Consider the following 19,550-nt stretch of genomic DNA (forward strand, 5'->3'; position numbering starts at 1 on the left):
TCTTCTAATAACGCGCTTCCCGCGCACCTCTGCTTCGTGGTGGACGGTTCTGGGCTAGGGAGGGGAGAATTTGGGAATTTACTGACTTGCTTTTGCTGCGAGCAAGCAGGCAAGGAAGGGAAAGGGAGAGGAGAGTAATTAGCTGTCGCTGTTGTTCTGCCACCTGTGATGGCGAGTAGAATTAATGGAAAGCAACAGAAGTCGGGGCTACGTGAACCGACTCCCAACCAGACCTCCTCTTTGCTCGCTTCAGATCTCTCTATTTGCCAATCTTCTCCTGGCTTTTGATGTCTGGTGTGTGTCTGTGGGGTGGTTTGTGGGGTGGTTTTTTTTGCTGTTATTATTTATCACTCGCGGTAAGAAAGAGAATCTTTAAAGTGGCAGAAGAAAATGGGCAAGTTGAATATTGCAGGAGGCAGAGTCCCTCAGCCTTCCGGGCTCCTCCGACGATGATTATTTTTGCGGAGCGACGGGGAGCTGGTGCGGGCAGGGCAATAACACGTAGCTACTCTCACGCAGTGATACAGCGCGCTCACCCTCCAGGCTGGCAGAGACCTTTGCAAATAATATTATCTTTGGAGTCACAGCAGGGGATGTTTCAAGCCACCCTCCAGCATCAGCCATGGTATGTTGATGAGGGTGGTGAGGCACTGGAACAGCTTGCCCAGAGAAGTTGTGGCTGCTCCATCCCTGGAAGTGTTCAAGGCCAGGTTGGATGAGGCTTTGGGCAACCTGGTGTAGTGGAGGGTGTCCCTGCCCATGGCAGGGGGGTTGGAACTGGATGGTCTTGAAGGTCCCTTCCAGCCCAAACCATTCTATGATTCTGGGGACCGTCACGCTTCCAAAATAAGGCATGGGACTGATGGACAGACAGATGTAGATGGAAGGAGGGGACTATCCCTTCCCAGCTGCTGCAAGGCGTCTGGCTCTGGCGTCGGTTACGGCAGTGGCGACCAACACATGCAACTCTCTGTAATTGTGTGGGACACGGCAGCCGATGCTGCAGTGGAAGCAGAGATCAAGAGGAGCTGGGAAGCATTTGTTTACCAGCCACCCAGGGGATGGTGCTACACCACTTCTTCCTCACCCTGTAGTGAAAGGGGATCCCATTTTGTGCGGTCCAAGGAAGCTCCACCTGCCCCTGTTGGGCTGAAGCCAAAGATGCCTCCTGCCCAGATGTTGGTGGAGATCTTCCTGCATCAACCAGCTTGGTGAACTGCAGCTACAGGTCAGGGCTTGAGTCACATCATCTTCCCGGATCCCAGGGTACCTGGTCAGGCTGTGCCGGAGCTCGGAGCCAGCCCACAGCATCCCCTTGTCCTCAGCCCCACCATCATCAGTGACGCACCACGTGGCTCAGCTCGCGGCAGGAACGTCGTTTGTTTGTTTGCTCGGTGGGCTCTGGTCTGTAGAAAAGACCTTCGTGTTTGGTAAACACTGTTTTATCTTTGAACAAACAGCATGCTGTCGCTCATCAAATATTAATCCAAACTCAACTGCTTCTTGAAGAGGTTTTCTTTAAAGGCGGTGGGGCTCGAATGCACCTGATGGGAAACAGTGTCCTCATCTCCCTCTGCTTTGCGCAGGGAAAAAACAAAAGATGTGACTTGTTGCTGTCGCAAAGGGGCAGACAGGGAAGAGATCCAGTGCCAGGCCCGTTCCCAGCAGCCTGCTCCACTGGCTCTGGTTGGGATGCAGGGCGGATATTGCCCACCCAGCCTCAGGGAGACGTGTGGATGAAGAGCCCAAGCACCTTTGGCAGATCTGCTGCCTCCAAGGATCATAGGTCATGCCCAAGGACAGGCTGCTGGTCTTGGAGGAGAAAGTGGCAGGTTTGTTGGGGTTTAGGTAGATGTGGAAAAATTGCACTCGATATCGAGGAGCCCTGAGAAGAGGAGGAGGAAACAACGATACGCATCAGCTGTGCTTTGGCCTGCCTGTCTCACACTGTGCCATCTCAGAGGCATTCGTTCCATGGAGACACATTCCCACGTTTTAACAAACCCAGAGGAGAAATTCAAACTCCACAGAGCGTTGCTGCTCTGGTTACTTTGAGTCTCATCTACACGGTTCTGGGACCTGCTGGCATCTTACCAGATTTATTCATGAGACGCTTCAGGCTACTACGGAGAAGTCAGGTTCTCCGAGAGCACGTGCCCCATGTCCTGCTGGAAACAGCACCACCACGGCTTGGAAGCTTGCTCAGACACTTGAACCAGCTCCCTCATGGCTTGGCATCATGTTGCTACATGGCAAAGAGCTGGTCACTCACTGTGAGTGCTGCTCACTGTTGGGTGACAGGGGGTGAACGAGAAGCAAAGCCAGGAGCGTTACAAGATTGGGAGAGCCTTATCAAAGGGATGGGGAATGGAGGAGGGAACAAGCAGATGGCCAGCCCTTGCTTGGCCAGGGTGGATCGTTGCACCTTCCCTGCCCCAGTAAACGTGGCTGGCTGGACCAACTGATTGCTAGAAGCACATCCTTCGTTGGTCAATCAGTCATGGGCTTTACACATAGACCAACCTTCTCCGAAACAGAAGAGAGGAGAGACAACCTTAGCCCTAGGAGCACGGTTATAGCAGAGAAGGAAGCCCAGAGTGAAGGTCAGCAAGTCATAGATCCCTGCGGTACCCAGGGATTCCCATCCCTAATTCCTCACGCTTGCTCCTCAGGGATCAGACCTGTTTGGATGGGGACCCCCATGCCAGAGGGCTGCCCCCAGGGATGCATCCATAGCAGGATTCAAGTGAAGGGAGTCAACCCCTATCTCCAGGCAGCAAGAACAGCTGGGCTGATAGGTGGAAGAGAAGGAGATCTGAATGCATGCTATTTCAGTTGACCATGATGAAGCCACATGCTTCATCTATAGAACCAAGGAATTCAGGTCTTAGGGAAGGAAGAGTCTCAGGAATTGCTTCCTGCTGCCAGGACCATTGAGCAGAAGGAAAAATCACCTCAGGCACTGGGAGCAGATCTCTCTCTTCCAGCTAGCTCTCCGTAGCTCCTTCACTTGGTCAACTGGGCTTCTGGATTTCATAGATTTCATAGATTTCATAGATTTCTGGGTTGGAAAAGACCTTAGAGGTCATCCAGTCCAGCTGTGCCTAATCTCCCATTAAACCATATCCTTAAGTAGTTCGTCCACCCTTGGATGTGCACAACATCTCCGTTGCTGGGTGAGAAGACTTGTTTGAAGTTTAATGTTCTTCCGTAACACCAAAGTTGTCCCTGCCTCTTCCATTTATCTGCTGCATAATACATTTGCAGATCCATAGGCTATGAAGGCCAGAGGGGATTATTGGATCGTGGGAAGCTGATGCAGAGATCCAGGGCGATGCGCTTCATCGGCAACTTTTGATGGCGAAGTGGCAAACGATCCGTTTAATGGGCACGCGTGGCGCTGCCTGCAGCCAAGCTGCAGCAGTGGCCATTTTCCCTATTCCATCACTATAAGACCTGAATATATTTTCCAATGAAATTCAGATGGCTTTGAAAAATCACTTCTGGGAGTCGGTGTGTTTGATGTGTTGCTTACTTTCTTCTGCCTGGTCATGAAAGGGCCAGAATAAAAGCAAACATCCCCCCTGTACCCTGCCTTCCCCAGAGCTTCTGATCCCTGAGACCACTACCTAATTGGCGTATTTTTTTGTCTCCCCAGCAGTATCTGCCAGGGAAGGGGGGTCTGGGATATTAAGCTCTTATTAAATGTCAATCACATCTCTATTAATATTTAAAAGGGACTGTCGAGGGTTCGAAACACACTGCAGAGCAGCCAGTGACCGCAGACGAGGTGTGAAGTCCGTGGGTGCATGGGCATGCTCCCCCAGCGTCCATCAGGCTCAGTGTCACATTCTCGGGGGGAAAATTATCCAGATGTCTCCGTTGGGGACTGCGAGGGGACATGGAACAGCCCTGCCCTGTCCTGCAGAGCCCCGAGGAGGTTCCTACTGGCCAGGAGGCTGCAGAGAGATGATGGGAGCAGCTCATCTGGTCCAGGCAAGAGGCATCTCAGCGTCTTCAGGTGGAACGGTCACCCTAGTTCTGCAGCCGTTTCTTGGCACGCTCAGGACCCTCTCCCACCGAACCGACCTCCTGCTTCAGTCCATCTCGAGGAAAGTGCTCATTTATGCCAACGAGCAGGCTCCCCTCGTTCTCGCTGCCTTCCTCCCTCCCTGCTCCCATCTGCTCCCTCCTCCTCCGACGGCCGAGGCCGCCGTCTGTCCAGCGGCGGGATGCTGGGAGTCCATATGCTGGCCCTCGGCAGGGCTGTCACCTCTCCCACCGCCTCCCGCAGCCAAACCCGGCAAGGAGAAGCTGGAACAGGGAAGGGACCCGCAGGCGTTTCACAGCAGCAACGGACTAAATCTAATTTATAGACATAGCAAAAGGCAGCTAAAGCGAGGGTTGGAATGAATGCAGAGCACACCGAGGTCTCAAGTTATCAGCACTGTAACATTTTTCCTGACTATCTCTGTTTTCCTGACCAGGGTTGGCTTTGTAGCTTCCTCCCAGACAACTGGACCTTTGCTCTGAAGTGAAAATGAAAGCTGGGGAAAGGAAGAAAAAAAAAAAAGAAAAAAATAAATAACGGGAAATGAATTCTTCAGATCTCCTTCGTGATGCATCAGCCCCATCTGGCAGCTCCTTCTGACAGGGAGCGGAGCGTGGCTGGATGGCAGGTGGAGAGGGAAAGACAGGCTTTTAAAATGAAAAAAAAGGAAAAAAGAAAGGAAAAGAAAAGAAAAGGCACAAATATCCCTGCAGCTGAGAAGCGAGGCTGGGCTGCCGGAGGGACTCCGCCAAGGCACGCCGCTCCAGGTGAGCCCAGGAAGATGGAGTTGGAAGAGTTTTCCTTCACTCACGGAGACGTGAGGACGGGGACAACCCAGGGAATGAGAACAAGAGGATGGGAGACGTTTGGAGGCAGCTCAGATTAATTAGGAGAGAGCGTAGAGCAAAGAGGGTAATGGCTGGAAAGGGAAAAAAAATCAAAGGGAGGGAAGGAAAGGGCTTTGAGCTCTTGAGCACCGTTCCCTGGTGTAGAAATGATTAAAGGTACAGGATTAAATGAGTGACGAAGCCGCCAGCCCGGACGGCTGTGTTGGATGGAGCCTCTCCGGTGGAGGGGGATGGCAGAAGGATTTCCTGGCGTGTCTCAGGAGGCCTCACTGAAACGTAGTTGACCCCACGGTTGTGGCCGTGCCCATCCCGGCCAGGACCACCAGCGTCTCGTTGGGCAGGAGTCGGCATCCTCACGCGGCATGGACGGTCTTCAAGGCTCTTCCCCAACGTTAGAGTGAACCCATCTCCAAAGCATCTCATTTCCAGCCAACTTTGTACCCAAATCTGTGGATGTTAGCACAGACCTATCAGTTTGCTCCCAAGCAAAGCTGCCAACGCTTCTTTTAGACATCTGTAGGGTTCGGATAGATCTGAGGGTTGTGTTTGCCCAGCCTCGTTGGTCACCTCTCCTTCAAGGCAGGCTCGTGGTGACTGGGAAAGGAGCGTCGTTGGCTCCTCTAGCCTGATCTCGTCTCCCTTTGCAAGGAGAGGTGGCAGCTTCTCAAACCTAATTTAGCAGTCTTTAATCTGAGTTATTCCGAACCACACTCACCGCTTCCTTCGTGCGTTCCCGCAGGATGATGGGCCGATTTCACAGACCAAAAAGCCTTAAGCAAATCTTGTCACACAAGAAAATTGATTTTTCAAAACTGACTTTTACAAGATTACTGGCCATTTTCCTCCCCCTCCCCCCCCGCCATCTTTCTTCTGTATCGTTCCCTTCCAGTCTCACGAGGTGGCTTCAGATCTAAGGAAATTAGAGATGCTGTGACTAAATTGAAAATGTAAAAAGAGGGAGAAGGAGGAAAAAAAAGACACTCGGTACCTCCTCGGAAGGATGTGGCTGCGTGTGCTTGTGAAGTAGTGGAGATGCCTCCTTCACCTTTCCTACTGCCGTGACCTCCGTGCAACATCAGGAAAGAGTCTGTTGAAGGGTTATGCCAGGAACATCCCCCGATGGTCATTCCGTGGTGATCCCAAGCTGGATCACAGGAGCTTTTTTTCTTTCTCTCCCTCAATCCCTCTATTTTATTTCCTCTTTCGGAAGAAAAAGAGTTTCCTCCTGCCGCGCGATTCAGAGACATCTCAATGTGTTTTGTTAAAAAAAAAAGGAGAGAGAGGAAGAGTTGCCTTGAAGTCATTTCAGACAGCTTAAAATATGCTAAGCTTTTGTGTTTCTGCGATATAAATAATGAATCCTCTTACAGCTTCTGAGTTGGGAAAGACATTGATTTAAGAGGCCTTCAGCTCTCTTTGAGGTTTTTTTGCGTTCATGCCAGAGGCTGGGGAACGTGGCCAGGGACGGGCAAGGTGTGGATGATGAGCCAAGGGGTGCAAGAGGGACCCGGGACAGGCCTTGCACCCACCTTCAGCCCTGCAGGTGCTTTGCTAAAGGATTTCACTTCTTAATTCCCCTTTTGCTCCGTTATTGCAGTTTTCAGGGATTGGAGGGGGGTTTAAAGGGAGGACGAAATTGTTAACATCGACTTCTCTCCCCGTCACCGTCTCTGCTCCAGTAAACCAGCGGTGATTTGGTGGTTGCAGTTCGCATCAGTTCTTGTTTGCTTGACTAATTCCCCAAGCAGCATCCTTGGAAATGCTGTCTCTGCTTAAAAGAGCTGTCCTGGTAATTACCCCAGTTTGGACACTGGCAATCACAGGGCTCATCCTGCTGTATGTAGGTTCTTGGTGCGTGGACCCGCTGCTGAGCTTGGGCAAATGTCACAGAGGCTTCCTCAGTTGGGAAGTCAAGCTGGGCTCGTTGGGAAAGCAAAGGAAAAGCTGGCATGGCACAAGCTCAGCTGAGGCAGGAGAGCCTGTCCCCCACAAACCTGGATGGTTTTGCATCCTGAGCCACCTCTCCACCCAGCATGAAGTTGTCTTGGTGTGCTTGTTTGGTGTAGACACCACCTGACCTTGCAAAGCTCATCCCAGAAACACCCAAAAGGGATTCTGGTCTCATCCAGCAACAGGTCATGGAGTAACTCGGTTAACTTCAAGTCTTGAAGTTATCCCTGGGTTTCTGTTCCTGTGCAAACTCTCTGGAAGCTGTTGGCAAATATTAAAGCGAAGGAAGAACACAAGCTGTTGGCTCTGGATTAGAAGGCCGTTTGTCTGTAAAGCACCAAGCAATGCTCACTGCTGAGCTTTGCTACTGAAGTGTGTAATTAAGGACTTAATGGTTTTTACTTTTGGAGACTTCTTTTTTTAAAAAAAAAAATACTGTTTCATGCTGTTTTATACAGAAATTGATAGATATTCGCAAGGCTCTTATGGGTCACTCTGTTGTGCCAGTATGCCACCACGTTTGATTACTTTCTCATGACATGGCTGAGAAGGGCAGAGCTGTTACCAGGATGGTCTAAGGGGATTCAGGAGACTTGGCCAAGAATAGTGACTTGAGGATAAGTTTGGAGATGGATGGAATGACGGATGGATGGATGGATTTCATAGTGAAAAAACGAGCAGATCTTTCAGTGAACTTATAACTTTATTCTACTTCTCCACCCGTATGTTGCCTATACATTTGCATTAGCACAACAGGAATGCATTTCTGGATGTGTCATTTATTAGTCCTCCTTTTGAAGTGCCAGATCCTCAAGTTACTCGCAGTTCAGCCAGCGGGAGCCCATGTTGGATGACACAGAAATTGCTGCCCTTGGCATCTTCTGCAAGAAGATTGCCACCTAATTAGGACTCAACCCATCTTCACCTGGGGTGCATGCCTCCGAGCACAGTTGTCTCTGTTGATAATCCTAACTTGAATCATTTGATCTAGACACAGTTCAGCCCTGAATAATTAACTGTTCTGGCAGGACCAGCTAAGGAACCTGCCAGAGAAGGAGCTGTGCCTCACACCATGGAGGAGATGCCAAAATTCAGACGGATAGAGCCTCAAAAGTGAGCCTGAGCGGTGGGATGACAACAGCAGCTGTCACGGGGGAAGGAAGGGCTTCAGAGGGTCTCGATGGGTTTGCTCCGAGCTGGGACTGGAGAGTTGGAGGGAGCTGGCTCAGTGTCCAAAGCAGGGAGCATCGCTTGGCTGGTTGGCATGTCCAAGGTTGGTCACTCTCCTTGAAGAGTTAATATAAACCTGTGCCGAGGTCTGTCTCCTCTCTCCTGTAAGCACTGTGCTAGTGGGAGGTCAACCAGGTGTGTGCTGAAGCCCTCTCAACACTGCAGAGATCAAACCACAAAGCCCTTGAAAACTTCCCAAAATCAATCCCAGGTCAAAAACTCGGAGGAGCTTTTGGAGTCAACCAAGAAAGAGAAAACCCTTTGAAAAGCCCCAGCCACCCGACAGCTCTCTGGCTGTGCAGGAATCCCATGCGTGGGCAGGCAGGAACCTTTCCATCGTTCCTCTCCTGAAGTTTGTGGATTTAGTACCTTCAGTGATCCAAAACCTGCGGTCCCAGCTCCAAGATCTCCCCTGGCAGCAGGTTTCTTATGCTGATGAAGCGCTGGGGTTTTCCATCTCCATTTGCCATTTTTTTTCCTGCAAATCCCAAAGGAATTGCACAGGGAGGTGTAAAGTTGCAGGGGATGTTTTTTAGGTGAAAAATCCGAGATGTAGTAGAGGGAAAGGAGAGTTTGAACAGCTCCGCGGCGCAGAGCAGGAGGATAAATACAGCGGAGAATTAGCGCTTCGACATGCCAACATCCATAAATCTGGCTAAAGAAATCCTGCTACGGGGGTGGATGTGGGGTAGGAAGACCCCAGAAAGGACTAATCCCCTTAAACGATTTGAGGAAACACAACCCACGTGACGAAATTGGATTACCCGATGCGCGCAAGAAATAATAATTAAGCTATTAGTCATGTCTGCTGTGCGGCGGGATGAGTCAAGACGATGTCGGCAGGAGAAATGAAACGCAGCGTCGCTGCCGAAGGGGTAAAATTCCCCCAGGAGAGGTGACACCTCCGAGCTCATCTGGACCAAGGGGTGACTCACATCCCCGGTATTTCCCCAGGATAAGCTGGTTTGGCAGCTGGCTGCCGTAGCCTGCTTCTGCAGACTGGTCCGAACGGTTTTAAACCTTCTCTGCCCCTAGAAAAATCAGGAATTCAATGTTGGTAATTTAACTTGGGGAAAAAAAATAAGACCGTTTTCATATGGTCCTGTGACTCGGGGGCTGAGGATTTAAGGAGGGGTGAGGAGTTATTGCAAAAGAGGGTGGACTCGGGAAAGGGCAGGGGAAGAAAAGCATCCGCCGCGGCAAGAGAAGGGTCGGAAGAGGGATTCGTGGGGACGGGATGGGTGCACAGCCCTCCCGTGGGAGGGGGTGAAGGAGGAGGGGGGATTTTAAACAGCGGGATTCAAAGCGCGCCGGATCTAAAGCGTCTGCATTTTGTTTGGATCTGTCAAGAAAACAGCTCGATTTGCAGAAGGAATCACCCAGCCTGTGGAGTTTTGTGCTTTTCCCTCGAAATACTAATAGCATTTCCGTCAGCGCGTCTCCGGTTGCCTTCCAGAGGGGATGAGCATCCCTACTAGCCCCTCGTGCCGGGGAGGGAGCTGGGGCAGACACGATGGAGTGCGGGAGTCAGGCCGGGCACGATGGAGCATGCTCCGGCCAGCATCCCTGGTGTCCATAATCCTGGGAATATCGGCGATCCGGGTACGTGGTCCAGCACGGGATGCACATGCACTGGGCAGGTATTATTTCTCACCGCCCCCCCGGCCAACTCACCCATGGGGACCACGGGCACTTTGCATCTCTGGCATGCACAGAGGTCCACGTGGCACATTCCCGGCTGGATCTCCTGCAGCTCCAGCTGCAAAGCCCCGTCGTGCCCAGTCCGTAGGGTTATGCCATTGATTATCCGCACGCCTCATCAGCCAGCGTTAACTGTTTCCCACGGTTGATCAGTCAAGTCGTTGACAAGTTAACAGCTTTGTTTACTTCTTCCTCTCCACTTCGGCGGCCAATTTGTGCTCAGCGAAAGGCTGTTTTGATTGTTTTCTCACCAAAACGAACCGCGGCTTGTACAGGCTGTGCAGGTGACACGGATTTAATCGTGCCATCCGAGAGAGAGAAACCTTCTCACCTGGGTTTCTCCAGGCTCCCGTGCCACGGGCAGCACGGAACTGGCCCTGGGGTGTTCATGCCCATCTCAGCTCCGGTACCTCGATGCTCTCTGGAGAGCTGGACTCTGGTTGCAACATCTTCAGGTGTGATTTGGGGAGCTCCACTGGTTTTTCCCTCTCTTGGGACCTGCTGATGGTGAGGAGGAGATGCAAAAGCTGTGTGCTGAAGACGGGCACCACCCCTAAAGGCTGCAGTTTGATGAGCAATCAGGCTCTTCAGCGGCTTCCTGGCTTGGCAGGAGGGCGAACGCCGAAGCTGGGATGAGGTAGGAAATCAAGCCAGAGGTTTCTTCTGCACAGCGAGGTGTTATTATTATCATCAAAACCCCGGAGTGTTTAAAAACAATCAAACCCCAGTAGCGGCAAACTGGTGTATCGCAGCGAGTGCAATCAGGCACCAAACATGTCCTTGTCTGGGATTCAAGCCCGAACTCTTAAAATTCAGGAAGAGGTTGCAATCTTTCTCACTGTTTAGTTGTTTCTGAAGAAAAGCCACATGGGAAAAAAAAATAGGCAGGGGGAGATTAGTAAGGCAGGCGCCTCTGTTCCGAGGTGCAGCATCTCCACCGTTAGGACCTGGGGTTTGTCTGGCGGTGGAGCCGAGATGCCCACGTCGGGGACAGAGAGGTTTGGGAAGAGGTCATTGTTGTGGCAGCCGTGCATGGATGGAGGCTGATCAAGACAGGGGCTGGAGGCGGAAGCCTTTCCTTGAGCATCTCATCTCCTGGGTGAGGGGTAACCACTGGTGGCCTCTCCCAGCAGCGTGGCTCTCCCATGGGTGCCATCACCTTTGCTCACCAGCCCACATGCTCAAGGACCAGCTAGCGATCGGCAAGAGTGCTCATGCTTTGCCCTCTTGAACTTACAGAATCATAGAATCACAGAATGGTTTGGGCTGGAAGGGACCTCCAAGACCATCTAGTTCCAACCCCCCTGCCATGGGCAGGGACACCCTCCACTACACCAGGTTGCTCAGAGCCTCATCCAACCTGGGCTTGAACACTGCCAGGGATGGGGCAGCCACAACTCCTCTGGGCAACCTGTCCCAGTGCCTCCTCACCCGCAGTGTAAAAAAATTTCTGCCTTAGATGTAATCGAAATCTCCCGTCTTTCAGTTTAAAGCCATTGCCCCGTGTCCTGTCACTACACACCCTTGTCCAAAGCCCCTCTCCAACTTTCTTGTAGCCCCTTTAGGTGCTGGAAGGTCTCCCCGGAGCCTTCTCTTCTCCAAGCTGAACAACCCCAACTCTCCCAGCCTGTCTCCAGAGCAGAGGTGCTCCAGCCCCTCGGATCATCTCCGTGGCCCTTCTCTGGACCCGCTCCAACTGCTCCATGTCCTTCTGATGTTGGGGACCCCAGAGCTGAACGCAGCACTGCAGGGGGGTCTCAGGAGAGCAGAGCAGAGGGGCAGAACCCCCTCCCTCGCCCTGCTGCCCACGCTGCTTTGGATGCAGCCCAGGACACAGTTGGCTTTCTGGGCTGCCAGCGCATGTTGCCGGCTCATGGTGAGCTTCTCATCAACCATCAACTAACTAAAACTTGATTAAACCTCAAGCTAGAAGGCCCAGTCTTGTAATTTAGATGGCGAAGAGATTATCTATTGCCTGCACCAGCTGATAAATGAACCTGCTGCATCGTCATGGAGGGAGGACGGCGAACGTGCGACCGAGGAACCGCACAAGCCCCACACGTCTTCATTAGGGAGGGAGCAAGCAGGAGAAGAGGAATAACCCCATGGATCACCATTATAGAAATTTACTCTTAAGAAGGAAATAATCTGTGTGATGCATCACACCAGAGCCGTGCCGGGGGTAACGTGACACCGCTCGGGCCCTGTCACTCGCTCAGTCATCTCTCACGAGACTGTCACTCATGGGAGATGCTCTGCAAACATGGAGTTGCCAGATCCTCTGTCCTTGCCCGGCACGGACCTCCGAGAGATGCCACCACATCATCCATGAAGCACCATCCTTTTCCATCCGCTCCTTCCCATGGGGGCTGCCAGGGCTACGGGGGCAGCGGAGGGATGCAGGGTGATGCTCGCAGCCGTCACGCACGGAGACAGCTCTCGTCTGAGGATGAGAGGGAACTGCCACGTTACGGCACGAGGAATCGGAGGCACTGCTGGCAATAAAGCAACAAAACCCATTCTCCGAGCAATTTGTAGCAATTAATAGCCATTCCCACGAATGAAATGTTAATTAATTCATTCCCGGAGCCGTGCATTTATTTAAGGTATTTGTGGGTGTTCTCGGTACTTTTATTAAGCAATTAAAATGCGTCCAAGAAAATATTTATCTATTTTAAGCCATTCTTAGTAAACACAATTTATATGGCAAGCAACTGCTTTCTTTCACGTTGTTAATTAAAAATGACGACACACTCCACTTCCCCGCTCCACACGCCATCAGAGCAGCCGAGCTGCTGGGAGGACTGGTTCAAGGAACGCGCCACGGCCCAATGAGGAGCTTTACCAAGAAGAGTATGTAGGAGTCCTACAGCCTTCCCAGGGTTGTAAACTAAACAGCTCGTTCACACCTGCTGTTTGTTGAAGAATTACACATCCTTGTCCTGCAGACAGAGGAATTTGTTAGGACGAGCTTGGCAGTGCTCAGGTGGGTGATGGGCTCGCTAACGATGCTGTGATGTACCAACGCTCTATGCTCTTGTTGTGAGCATGGTCAGATCTTCATGGGCTCCATGAGCCCAGCCAGAAACGGGGTCCTTGGGGGTAAGTGATGGAGCTGCTGGCTAAAAACCTCTCGTGCAGAAGAAGACCCAGCTGAGCATCTTCCACTGAGACCCTGGGAGGAAGCACGAGTGCTTCATCCTGGTGGTCTCACCAGGTTTCCTTCAGAAGCCAGAGCAGGTCACTGAGGTAACACTGACGTATAAAAATCAAAGCGAAGGCACAGCATTGCTTGTGAGCTCACGTAGCCCAAACTGCCCTTTCTTGCTTGTGGGCACTCTTAGCTGGGAAGCAATTGGTGGAGACAGAAAAAGGCTATTTCCCTGGAGAATGTCTCCTTAGAAAAGTCCCCCCTCCCTCTTATCTTCAAGTGTTAAAAGGGCCCAGTACAGGTCTGGAGCTTTTGATTTTTAATCACTGTTTTTTTCATTGCTGTCTGTAATAATCCCTTTGAAGCTTGGATCGAAATATCTATTTCCTGGTTCAAATTTGTTTTCCTCCATCACCCAATTCATTTCCAGAAGATACTGAATTGGGAGGCACTGGGCACTCCCTCCAGAGAGGCCACAGGAAAACAAACACAGGTTAGAAATATGAGGAAGGAAATAACCAAATGAAACTCAGCCTGGAGGAGAAGAAATGCCTGTCTGGGGAAACAGGCTGAGATGGTGCTTGGTGAAGAGGAAGGAAGACGAGAAAATGTGCGAAGCCCAAGGGGATGAAGGACAGCAGCAGATAGGATGCCAGGTCTGCGTTGGCCGTATGACATGGGATGGCAAGGAGAAGTGGTGCACTTTGAGCTGAGCCCTCAGAAGGTGCCTGTTGGTGGTAGAGAGCGGGCAGTGAAGGCATCCCACGGTGATGCTGCCACTGTCACCCCACGGGGACCACCCGAGGAGGGCAGGGAGGCTGGGATGCAGCCCATGGCGTCCCCTCGGCCAACATTTGAGTCCTCTGCGGCGTGCCAAGCCCCAAAAAATCATGGGAAGAGGTCCTTTGGGCAGGATCCCGAAGGGCAGAACCTCGCCTCTCTCCTGGGGTGGTCTCGGCACAGGGGGACACAACGACGCTGTGCAGATCTGTCCCTGCAGCCTCTGCCATATGGTTCGGCTTTGGAAGAAAACCAGCCACAAAAAAATGACAGACAAGTCAGCGGCTGAGTCACACGAGGAGAGACTGAGGATGTAAATTCATATAGTCTGGAAAAGACCCTGGGTGACAGGTTTGCACTCTATAAATACCTTCAAGGTAACGATATAGAATCACAGAATGGTTTGGATTGGATGAGATCTTCAAGATTATCTAGTTCCAACCCCACTGCCATGGGCAGGGACACCTTCCACTACACCAGGTTGCTCAAAGCCCCATCCAACCTGGCCTTGAACACTGCCAGGGATGGGGCAGCCACAACTTCTCTGGACAAGCTGTTCCAGTGCCTCACCACCCTCAGTGTAAAAAATGTCTTCCTTAGATCTAAATATAAGAAAATAAATGAAAGAAGCCCCTGCTCTTGAGGGTGGTATGACGAGGAGCCAAGCTCCATGTGATAAGGCTGGTGAGACATTAGGAAGAAAACCTGGAGAGCCAAAGTGCTGGGGGTGATGGATGGGGCTGCTGGAGCATCCTCCGCATCTTCTCATCTCCATTTTATTCAGATTCTGTTCCTAAATAATGACTGAAAAGTTACTAGGTGAGTAAGACACGTTATGGGCTTGTTAAAAACATGAGTAAGTTGCCTTCTGGCTGTCCACGAGCACGTCACGGGAAGCTTTACAAGAGGGTTATCTGCTGTCGTTATTAAAAACCAATTTGACATTATAAAAGATCTATGCTGCTCGTTCAGCCACATTGATTTAGCAGTGTTAAGCCTTGGAAAACTGGAGCAAGGACCTTGATCTCTGCTGAAGCACGAAAAATTGCTGTTTGTGACACATCTCTGCGCTCGGGAAATCCATTTTTGCGGAAGCGATCGGATTTGAACAAATACATAAAGCACCGCGCCACGGTTGTTGGGGTGTGTTTTCCCAAGCCGATGCAAGGTCAAACAATTCTTGGAAACCTTAAGTTTTGCTTTCTTTTGTGACATCCAGATGGATCTCACCTGAGGTCTGTCCACCTCCGGACACTTCTTCATATGGTTTTGGAGCGCTGGTGCTCTCCATGTCTCTGCTGGGAGAAGGAGCTGCAGGCAGGCTGCAAGGACATGACCCAGGGAGCTCACAAGTCACTTTTATCCTCATCTTGAAACCTCATTCGTGTCCTCTGCAAAGAAGGGAGGGTGGTTTTGTGCAGAATAGCCAGGAAAGTGCCAGGCATGAGCGAAGCACTGGATATTCTCCCATGGATGCGGTGCCGCACTTACCCCATCCCATTGACTGCTGCAAGGAAATGGCTTTGTGTACCTGGTGCCTTCCTTGAGCACCCAAGCGGCAGAACAAGACCCTTCAGAGGCTGGGAGCCTCTATGGGGACAAATACCTCCCTTCCTTCCTTCCTTGCTTGCTTTCAATTGTTCAGGCTTCATGGTTGATGAGAAGCACAACATGAGCTGGCACCATGCGCTGGCAGCCCAGAAAGCCAACCGTGTCCTGGGCTGCATCCAAAGCAGCGTGGGCAGCAGGGTGAGGGAGGGGATTCTGCCCCTCTGCTCTGTTCTCCTGAGACCCCCTGCAGTGCTGCGCCCAGCTCTGGGGTCCCCAACATCAGAAGGACATGGAGCTGTTGGAGCGGGGCCAGAGAAGGGCTACGGAGATGATGCAAGGGCTGGAGCACCTCTGCTCTGAAGACAGGCTGAGAGAGTTGGGGCTGTTCAGCCGGGAGAAGAGAAGGCTCCGGGGAGACCTTCCAGCACCTTCCGGTACCTAAAGGGGCTACAGGAAAGCTGGAGAGGGGCTTTGGACAAGGGCGTGTAGTGACAGGACACGGGGCAATGGCTTTAAACTGAAAGAGGGGAGATTTCAATTAGATCTAAGGCAGAAATTTTTTACACAGAGAGTGGTGAGGCAATGGCACAGGTTGCCCAGAGGAGTTGTGGCTGCCCCATCCCTGGAAGTGTTCAAGGCCAGGTTGGATGAGGCTTTGGGCAACCTGGTGTAGTGGAAGGTGTCCCTGTCCATGGCAGGGGGGTTGGAACTAGATGATCTTTGAGGTCCCATCCAATCCAAACCATTCTATGATTCCATGATTCAAGGCTTTTTGACTAGCAAACTGAACAGGAGGCCATGAGGACGTGTCTCTCCTCCATCCCACAACCTGTGTGAAGATTCAGGGATGAGATATCGGGGCTCTGGCAGATCCCCCTGGCACTCTCCAGCTGCAGCCCAGCAAGGAGGAACATGCCCAAGGGACAAGCTGCTGCCGCAGCGCTGGCAGATGCTCTCCATGATGGGCAGCGTCGTTCCTGCAGCAGGTCAAGGCAGATCTCATCAGGAGGCAGGGAAGCGTGATGCTGACTCAGCATTCCTGGCCGACCTCTCGCAAGCCCCTTGGCTTGGCTTGCCGTTCCCTCTGGAAGGAGAAAAGCATCACCAAAGCATCATTGACCATTCCAACCTTTGGAGCAGCACCTGGAAGGTGTCACTTGTGCTGGTTTTTCCATACAAGGAACCTCCCTCATTAACACACGAAGCGCAGTCCTAGAAATAAAAGCGGCGTCTCCTGATTAATTATTGAAAGGGGAGCGCTGGGAGGATGGGAGGACTGGGAAGCTGAAGTGGCCAGTCAGCATCTGTTAGAGGTGCAGAGATAAATGAAAGGAGAGAGCAGATAAGCGCATACAAATCAGCTCCCATCTGCACCACCGCCACGTCTCTTTGGAAACGCTTGTGTCATCAGATGGTGGGTGAAGCCTCGCAGGTCAGCTGGCCTGATTCAATTAGGTTGGCGTTAGCCGCCGCCTCGGGAATTTGCTCCGGCAGCACCGTCGGAGCGTTTTGCAGCCAGCCGTGGACCGGCATTTTGCTCTCGCTCCGGCCCCGTGGAGGCACTTGGAGAAGCCGTCGGTGCCTCCAGACCCTCTGTTGGAGCTCGCTGAACTCCAGTTGTCTTTGGTTGCCTTTGGGGCAGCACGAGTGTGACATTAAAGCAAGGGGAACCCATAGCAGAGCGGTGGGGATGAGCACTGGAGAACAGTAAAGGCAGGAGTGGGAGACTCATGGGAGGACCATGAGCAGATGTTGTTCGCCGTGGAGGGGGGACAACTTCCCCAAAACCACCCCACCGACTCCGCGTGGGAAGCAGCATCCATGGCTCGTCCCTCCAGAGCCTGATGGGGCAGGTCCAGCTCCCAGCACCCGCCTCTTTCCCCAACCCAAACATCCCAACCCATATGGTGCAACTAGAAGAGGACAACCCCAAGACAACGTGGGCAGAGATTCCTCGGGGAAAACCTCTTCCCTCTAATTTACCTGTCAGTTGTTTTGGGAGAATTATTATATTTTTTATTCCCCAGGCTGCCGCCTGCTCTTTCTTTCTCTTCCCCCGAAAAGCGGCTGGAGGTTCACGCCGCCTGACAGCATCTCCAGTCTTTCCCACCCGTTCGGAGTGGCAGGTTGCCAGATGGTGCCCCATTAGGTCACATTTGCTCATTGTTTGGCAAACAGCGGCTTAATTCAAGTGCTGAGTTGACAGCTTGTTCTCCCAGACAATTTGCAAGTTGCAGTGTTGCAAATGCCAGCTTGGCTTTTCAGGGTAATGTTATTTCAGCTGCCTTAAAGGGATAAAGTTCTCTTTGATTGGGAAAAAAAAGAAAAAAAAGAAGGAGAGATGTGAAAGTGGGGGGAAGCCGAGAAGGTTTTTAGTGGTTTTGATGTAGAAGGACCAGCGGTGTTGGTTGGCGAGGGTTCAGAAAGGGACGGTTCTCCCCACCCTGTGGTTCCCCATCAGCTATCTCCATGTCCCATCCCTCCTATCATTGAGGTCTTCCACCCATGCCCCACATTCCAAAGGAATATTCCCAGTGCAACCAGCTTTCGCAGGGAAATAGTGATTTTGGTTTATTTTGGAAAGGTTTCCATAGGGATACACGTCCACGTTGCTTTGATGTCTCCTCTCCAAAGCCTGCAGTTGTAATCCCTACATCCCTGGGGAAGCAGACGATGCTGAGGACGAGCGCGTGTCCCTCGGAAAGTCAAGGGCGCTACGACGCGCGCGCTGGGCGAGCGAGTCTCCGCCGTCGCGCACGGGTGAGTGGCAAGTGCCACGGGACGGCACCGCCACGATGCTCTTTCTCCTTCAACAGGTGGGCAAAAAAAGGCCAGGTTATAAAGGAAGCATCCGGTGACTTCTACGAGACCATCGTGGACCACACCTTCTTCTTTGAGCCCGTCTCCTGCGAGGTCACCAACGCGCTGGGCAGCACAAACATCAGCAGGACCGTGGACGTCTACTGTAAGTAATCTGGCAGCTCGAGGCTGACTTCCCAGGGCTAAGCAGGGCAGGCAGAGCTGCTGGAAATTAAGGAGAAGGGGACATGGCTGGATCTGACTTGCCCACGGTGACCAGGACTTGCTGGGCTCTCTTGCAGCTCAGGCTTTGTAAATGCTCTGGTGGTGGGACCCATGATTTCCTCCTGCCTTATGAGCGCACAGCTCATGGTGGTGGTCCTTGGGGAGTTGGTCACTCCGGGGTTGCAGCGGGCACCTGCCTCACGCTGTCTTCTTTATTTGGAGGTCTTGCATGGCCGTGACCCATAGGTCCATCAAGACCTACCACTGCTTCCCCTGCCACAGTGACTACTTTGGTTTGTGGGTTTCTGGTTGGCACAACCCATCACTGGGAGTAACTCCGATCTTCTCTGTGCAGTTGGGCCCAGGATGGCGACAGAACCGCAGTCCCTCCTCGTTGACTTGGGCTCGGACGCGGTCTTCAACTGTGCCTGGACTGGGAACCCATCTCTCACCATCGTCTGGATGAAGCGAGGCTCAGGCGTGGTAAGAATCGCCACCGGGGCGGTGCAGAATGGCACATTCAGGTGCTGCGTGGTGCTTCCTATGGAGCAAAGCCCATACCTATGGCCTGGGAGCTGCTGGCTGGACAAATGCTGGTCCTGCAGAGCTCCTCCAAATGCAGAGGACAGCATGGCATTGCAGAGCAGCAGCTCCCAGGCTGCGGGTCTGCGAGGCTGCGACGAGAGTCCCCAGTTGGTCCAGAGAAGTGTATTGAGCAGTAAAGGCTTTCTTGCCTTTGGAACGTTTTGGATGAAAGCGTGCGTGAATCCATGAGGCATTTGGATGGCAGGGTGGAAAGTCGGGCCTGGAGTCCCATCTGGGAGATGCAAAGGGACAACCAGACTCCTGAAAGGTTGTCTGACCCTGCCCCAGCGAGCCCTAGCAGAGCCACCTTCCAGAGCTCTCGCCTGCAGGAGATGTTTGCGAAGAATTCCGAAAAGGGGGAGAATTGATTCCCATGATGATGGATCTGAAGGGTTGAACAGAGGCCAGAGCATCACGTAGCCCCTCGCTGATGGGCAGCCCTTCTGCGCATGGTCCTTCCTGAGATGGCCCTTTCTGGCCTCCAGACCTGGGAGCTCATCCCAACGCATTCTGGGGTGAACTGGAGCTCGCTCGAGCCGGAGGAGCCTGGATGTGGCCCAGCAGATTTCTCCACGTCTCTTTTGTCCTGCAAAGCGTTAAGGAGCTTTGCAAATATTAATCGCGGCTCAGTCGGCGCGGGGAGGCGCGGGGTGCTCTGATCCCCTCTTTACGGGCAGGA

At 52.3% G+C, this 19,550-nt stretch overlaps 1 protein-coding gene across 4 annotated transcripts in view; it reads left to right on the forward strand.

Annotated features, from left to right (window-relative positions):
* The window catches only part of KIRREL3 (kirre like nephrin family adhesion molecule 3), a 122,372-nt gene that overhangs the window by 80,738 nt on the left and 22,084 nt on the right, over nucleotides 1-19,550 (forward strand). For all 4 annotated transcript variants that reach the window (XM_086626826.1, XM_086626828.1, XM_086626827.1 and 1 more), the window contains 2 exons: nucleotides 18,079-18,227; nucleotides 18,642-18,769. In XM_086626826.1, coding sequence (XP_086482952.1) covers nucleotides 18,079-18,227; nucleotides 18,642-18,769 — 277 coding nt within the window. The remainder of the gene's footprint in view (nucleotides 1-18,078; nucleotides 18,228-18,641; nucleotides 18,770-19,550) is intronic.

The sequence above is a fragment of the Tauraco erythrolophus genome, chromosome 26 (assembly GCF_009769465.1).
Source record: "Tauraco erythrolophus isolate bTauEry1 chromosome 26, bTauEry1.pri, whole genome shotgun sequence".
Taxonomy (NCBI): Eukaryota; Metazoa; Chordata; class Aves; order Musophagiformes; family Musophagidae; genus Tauraco; species Tauraco erythrolophus.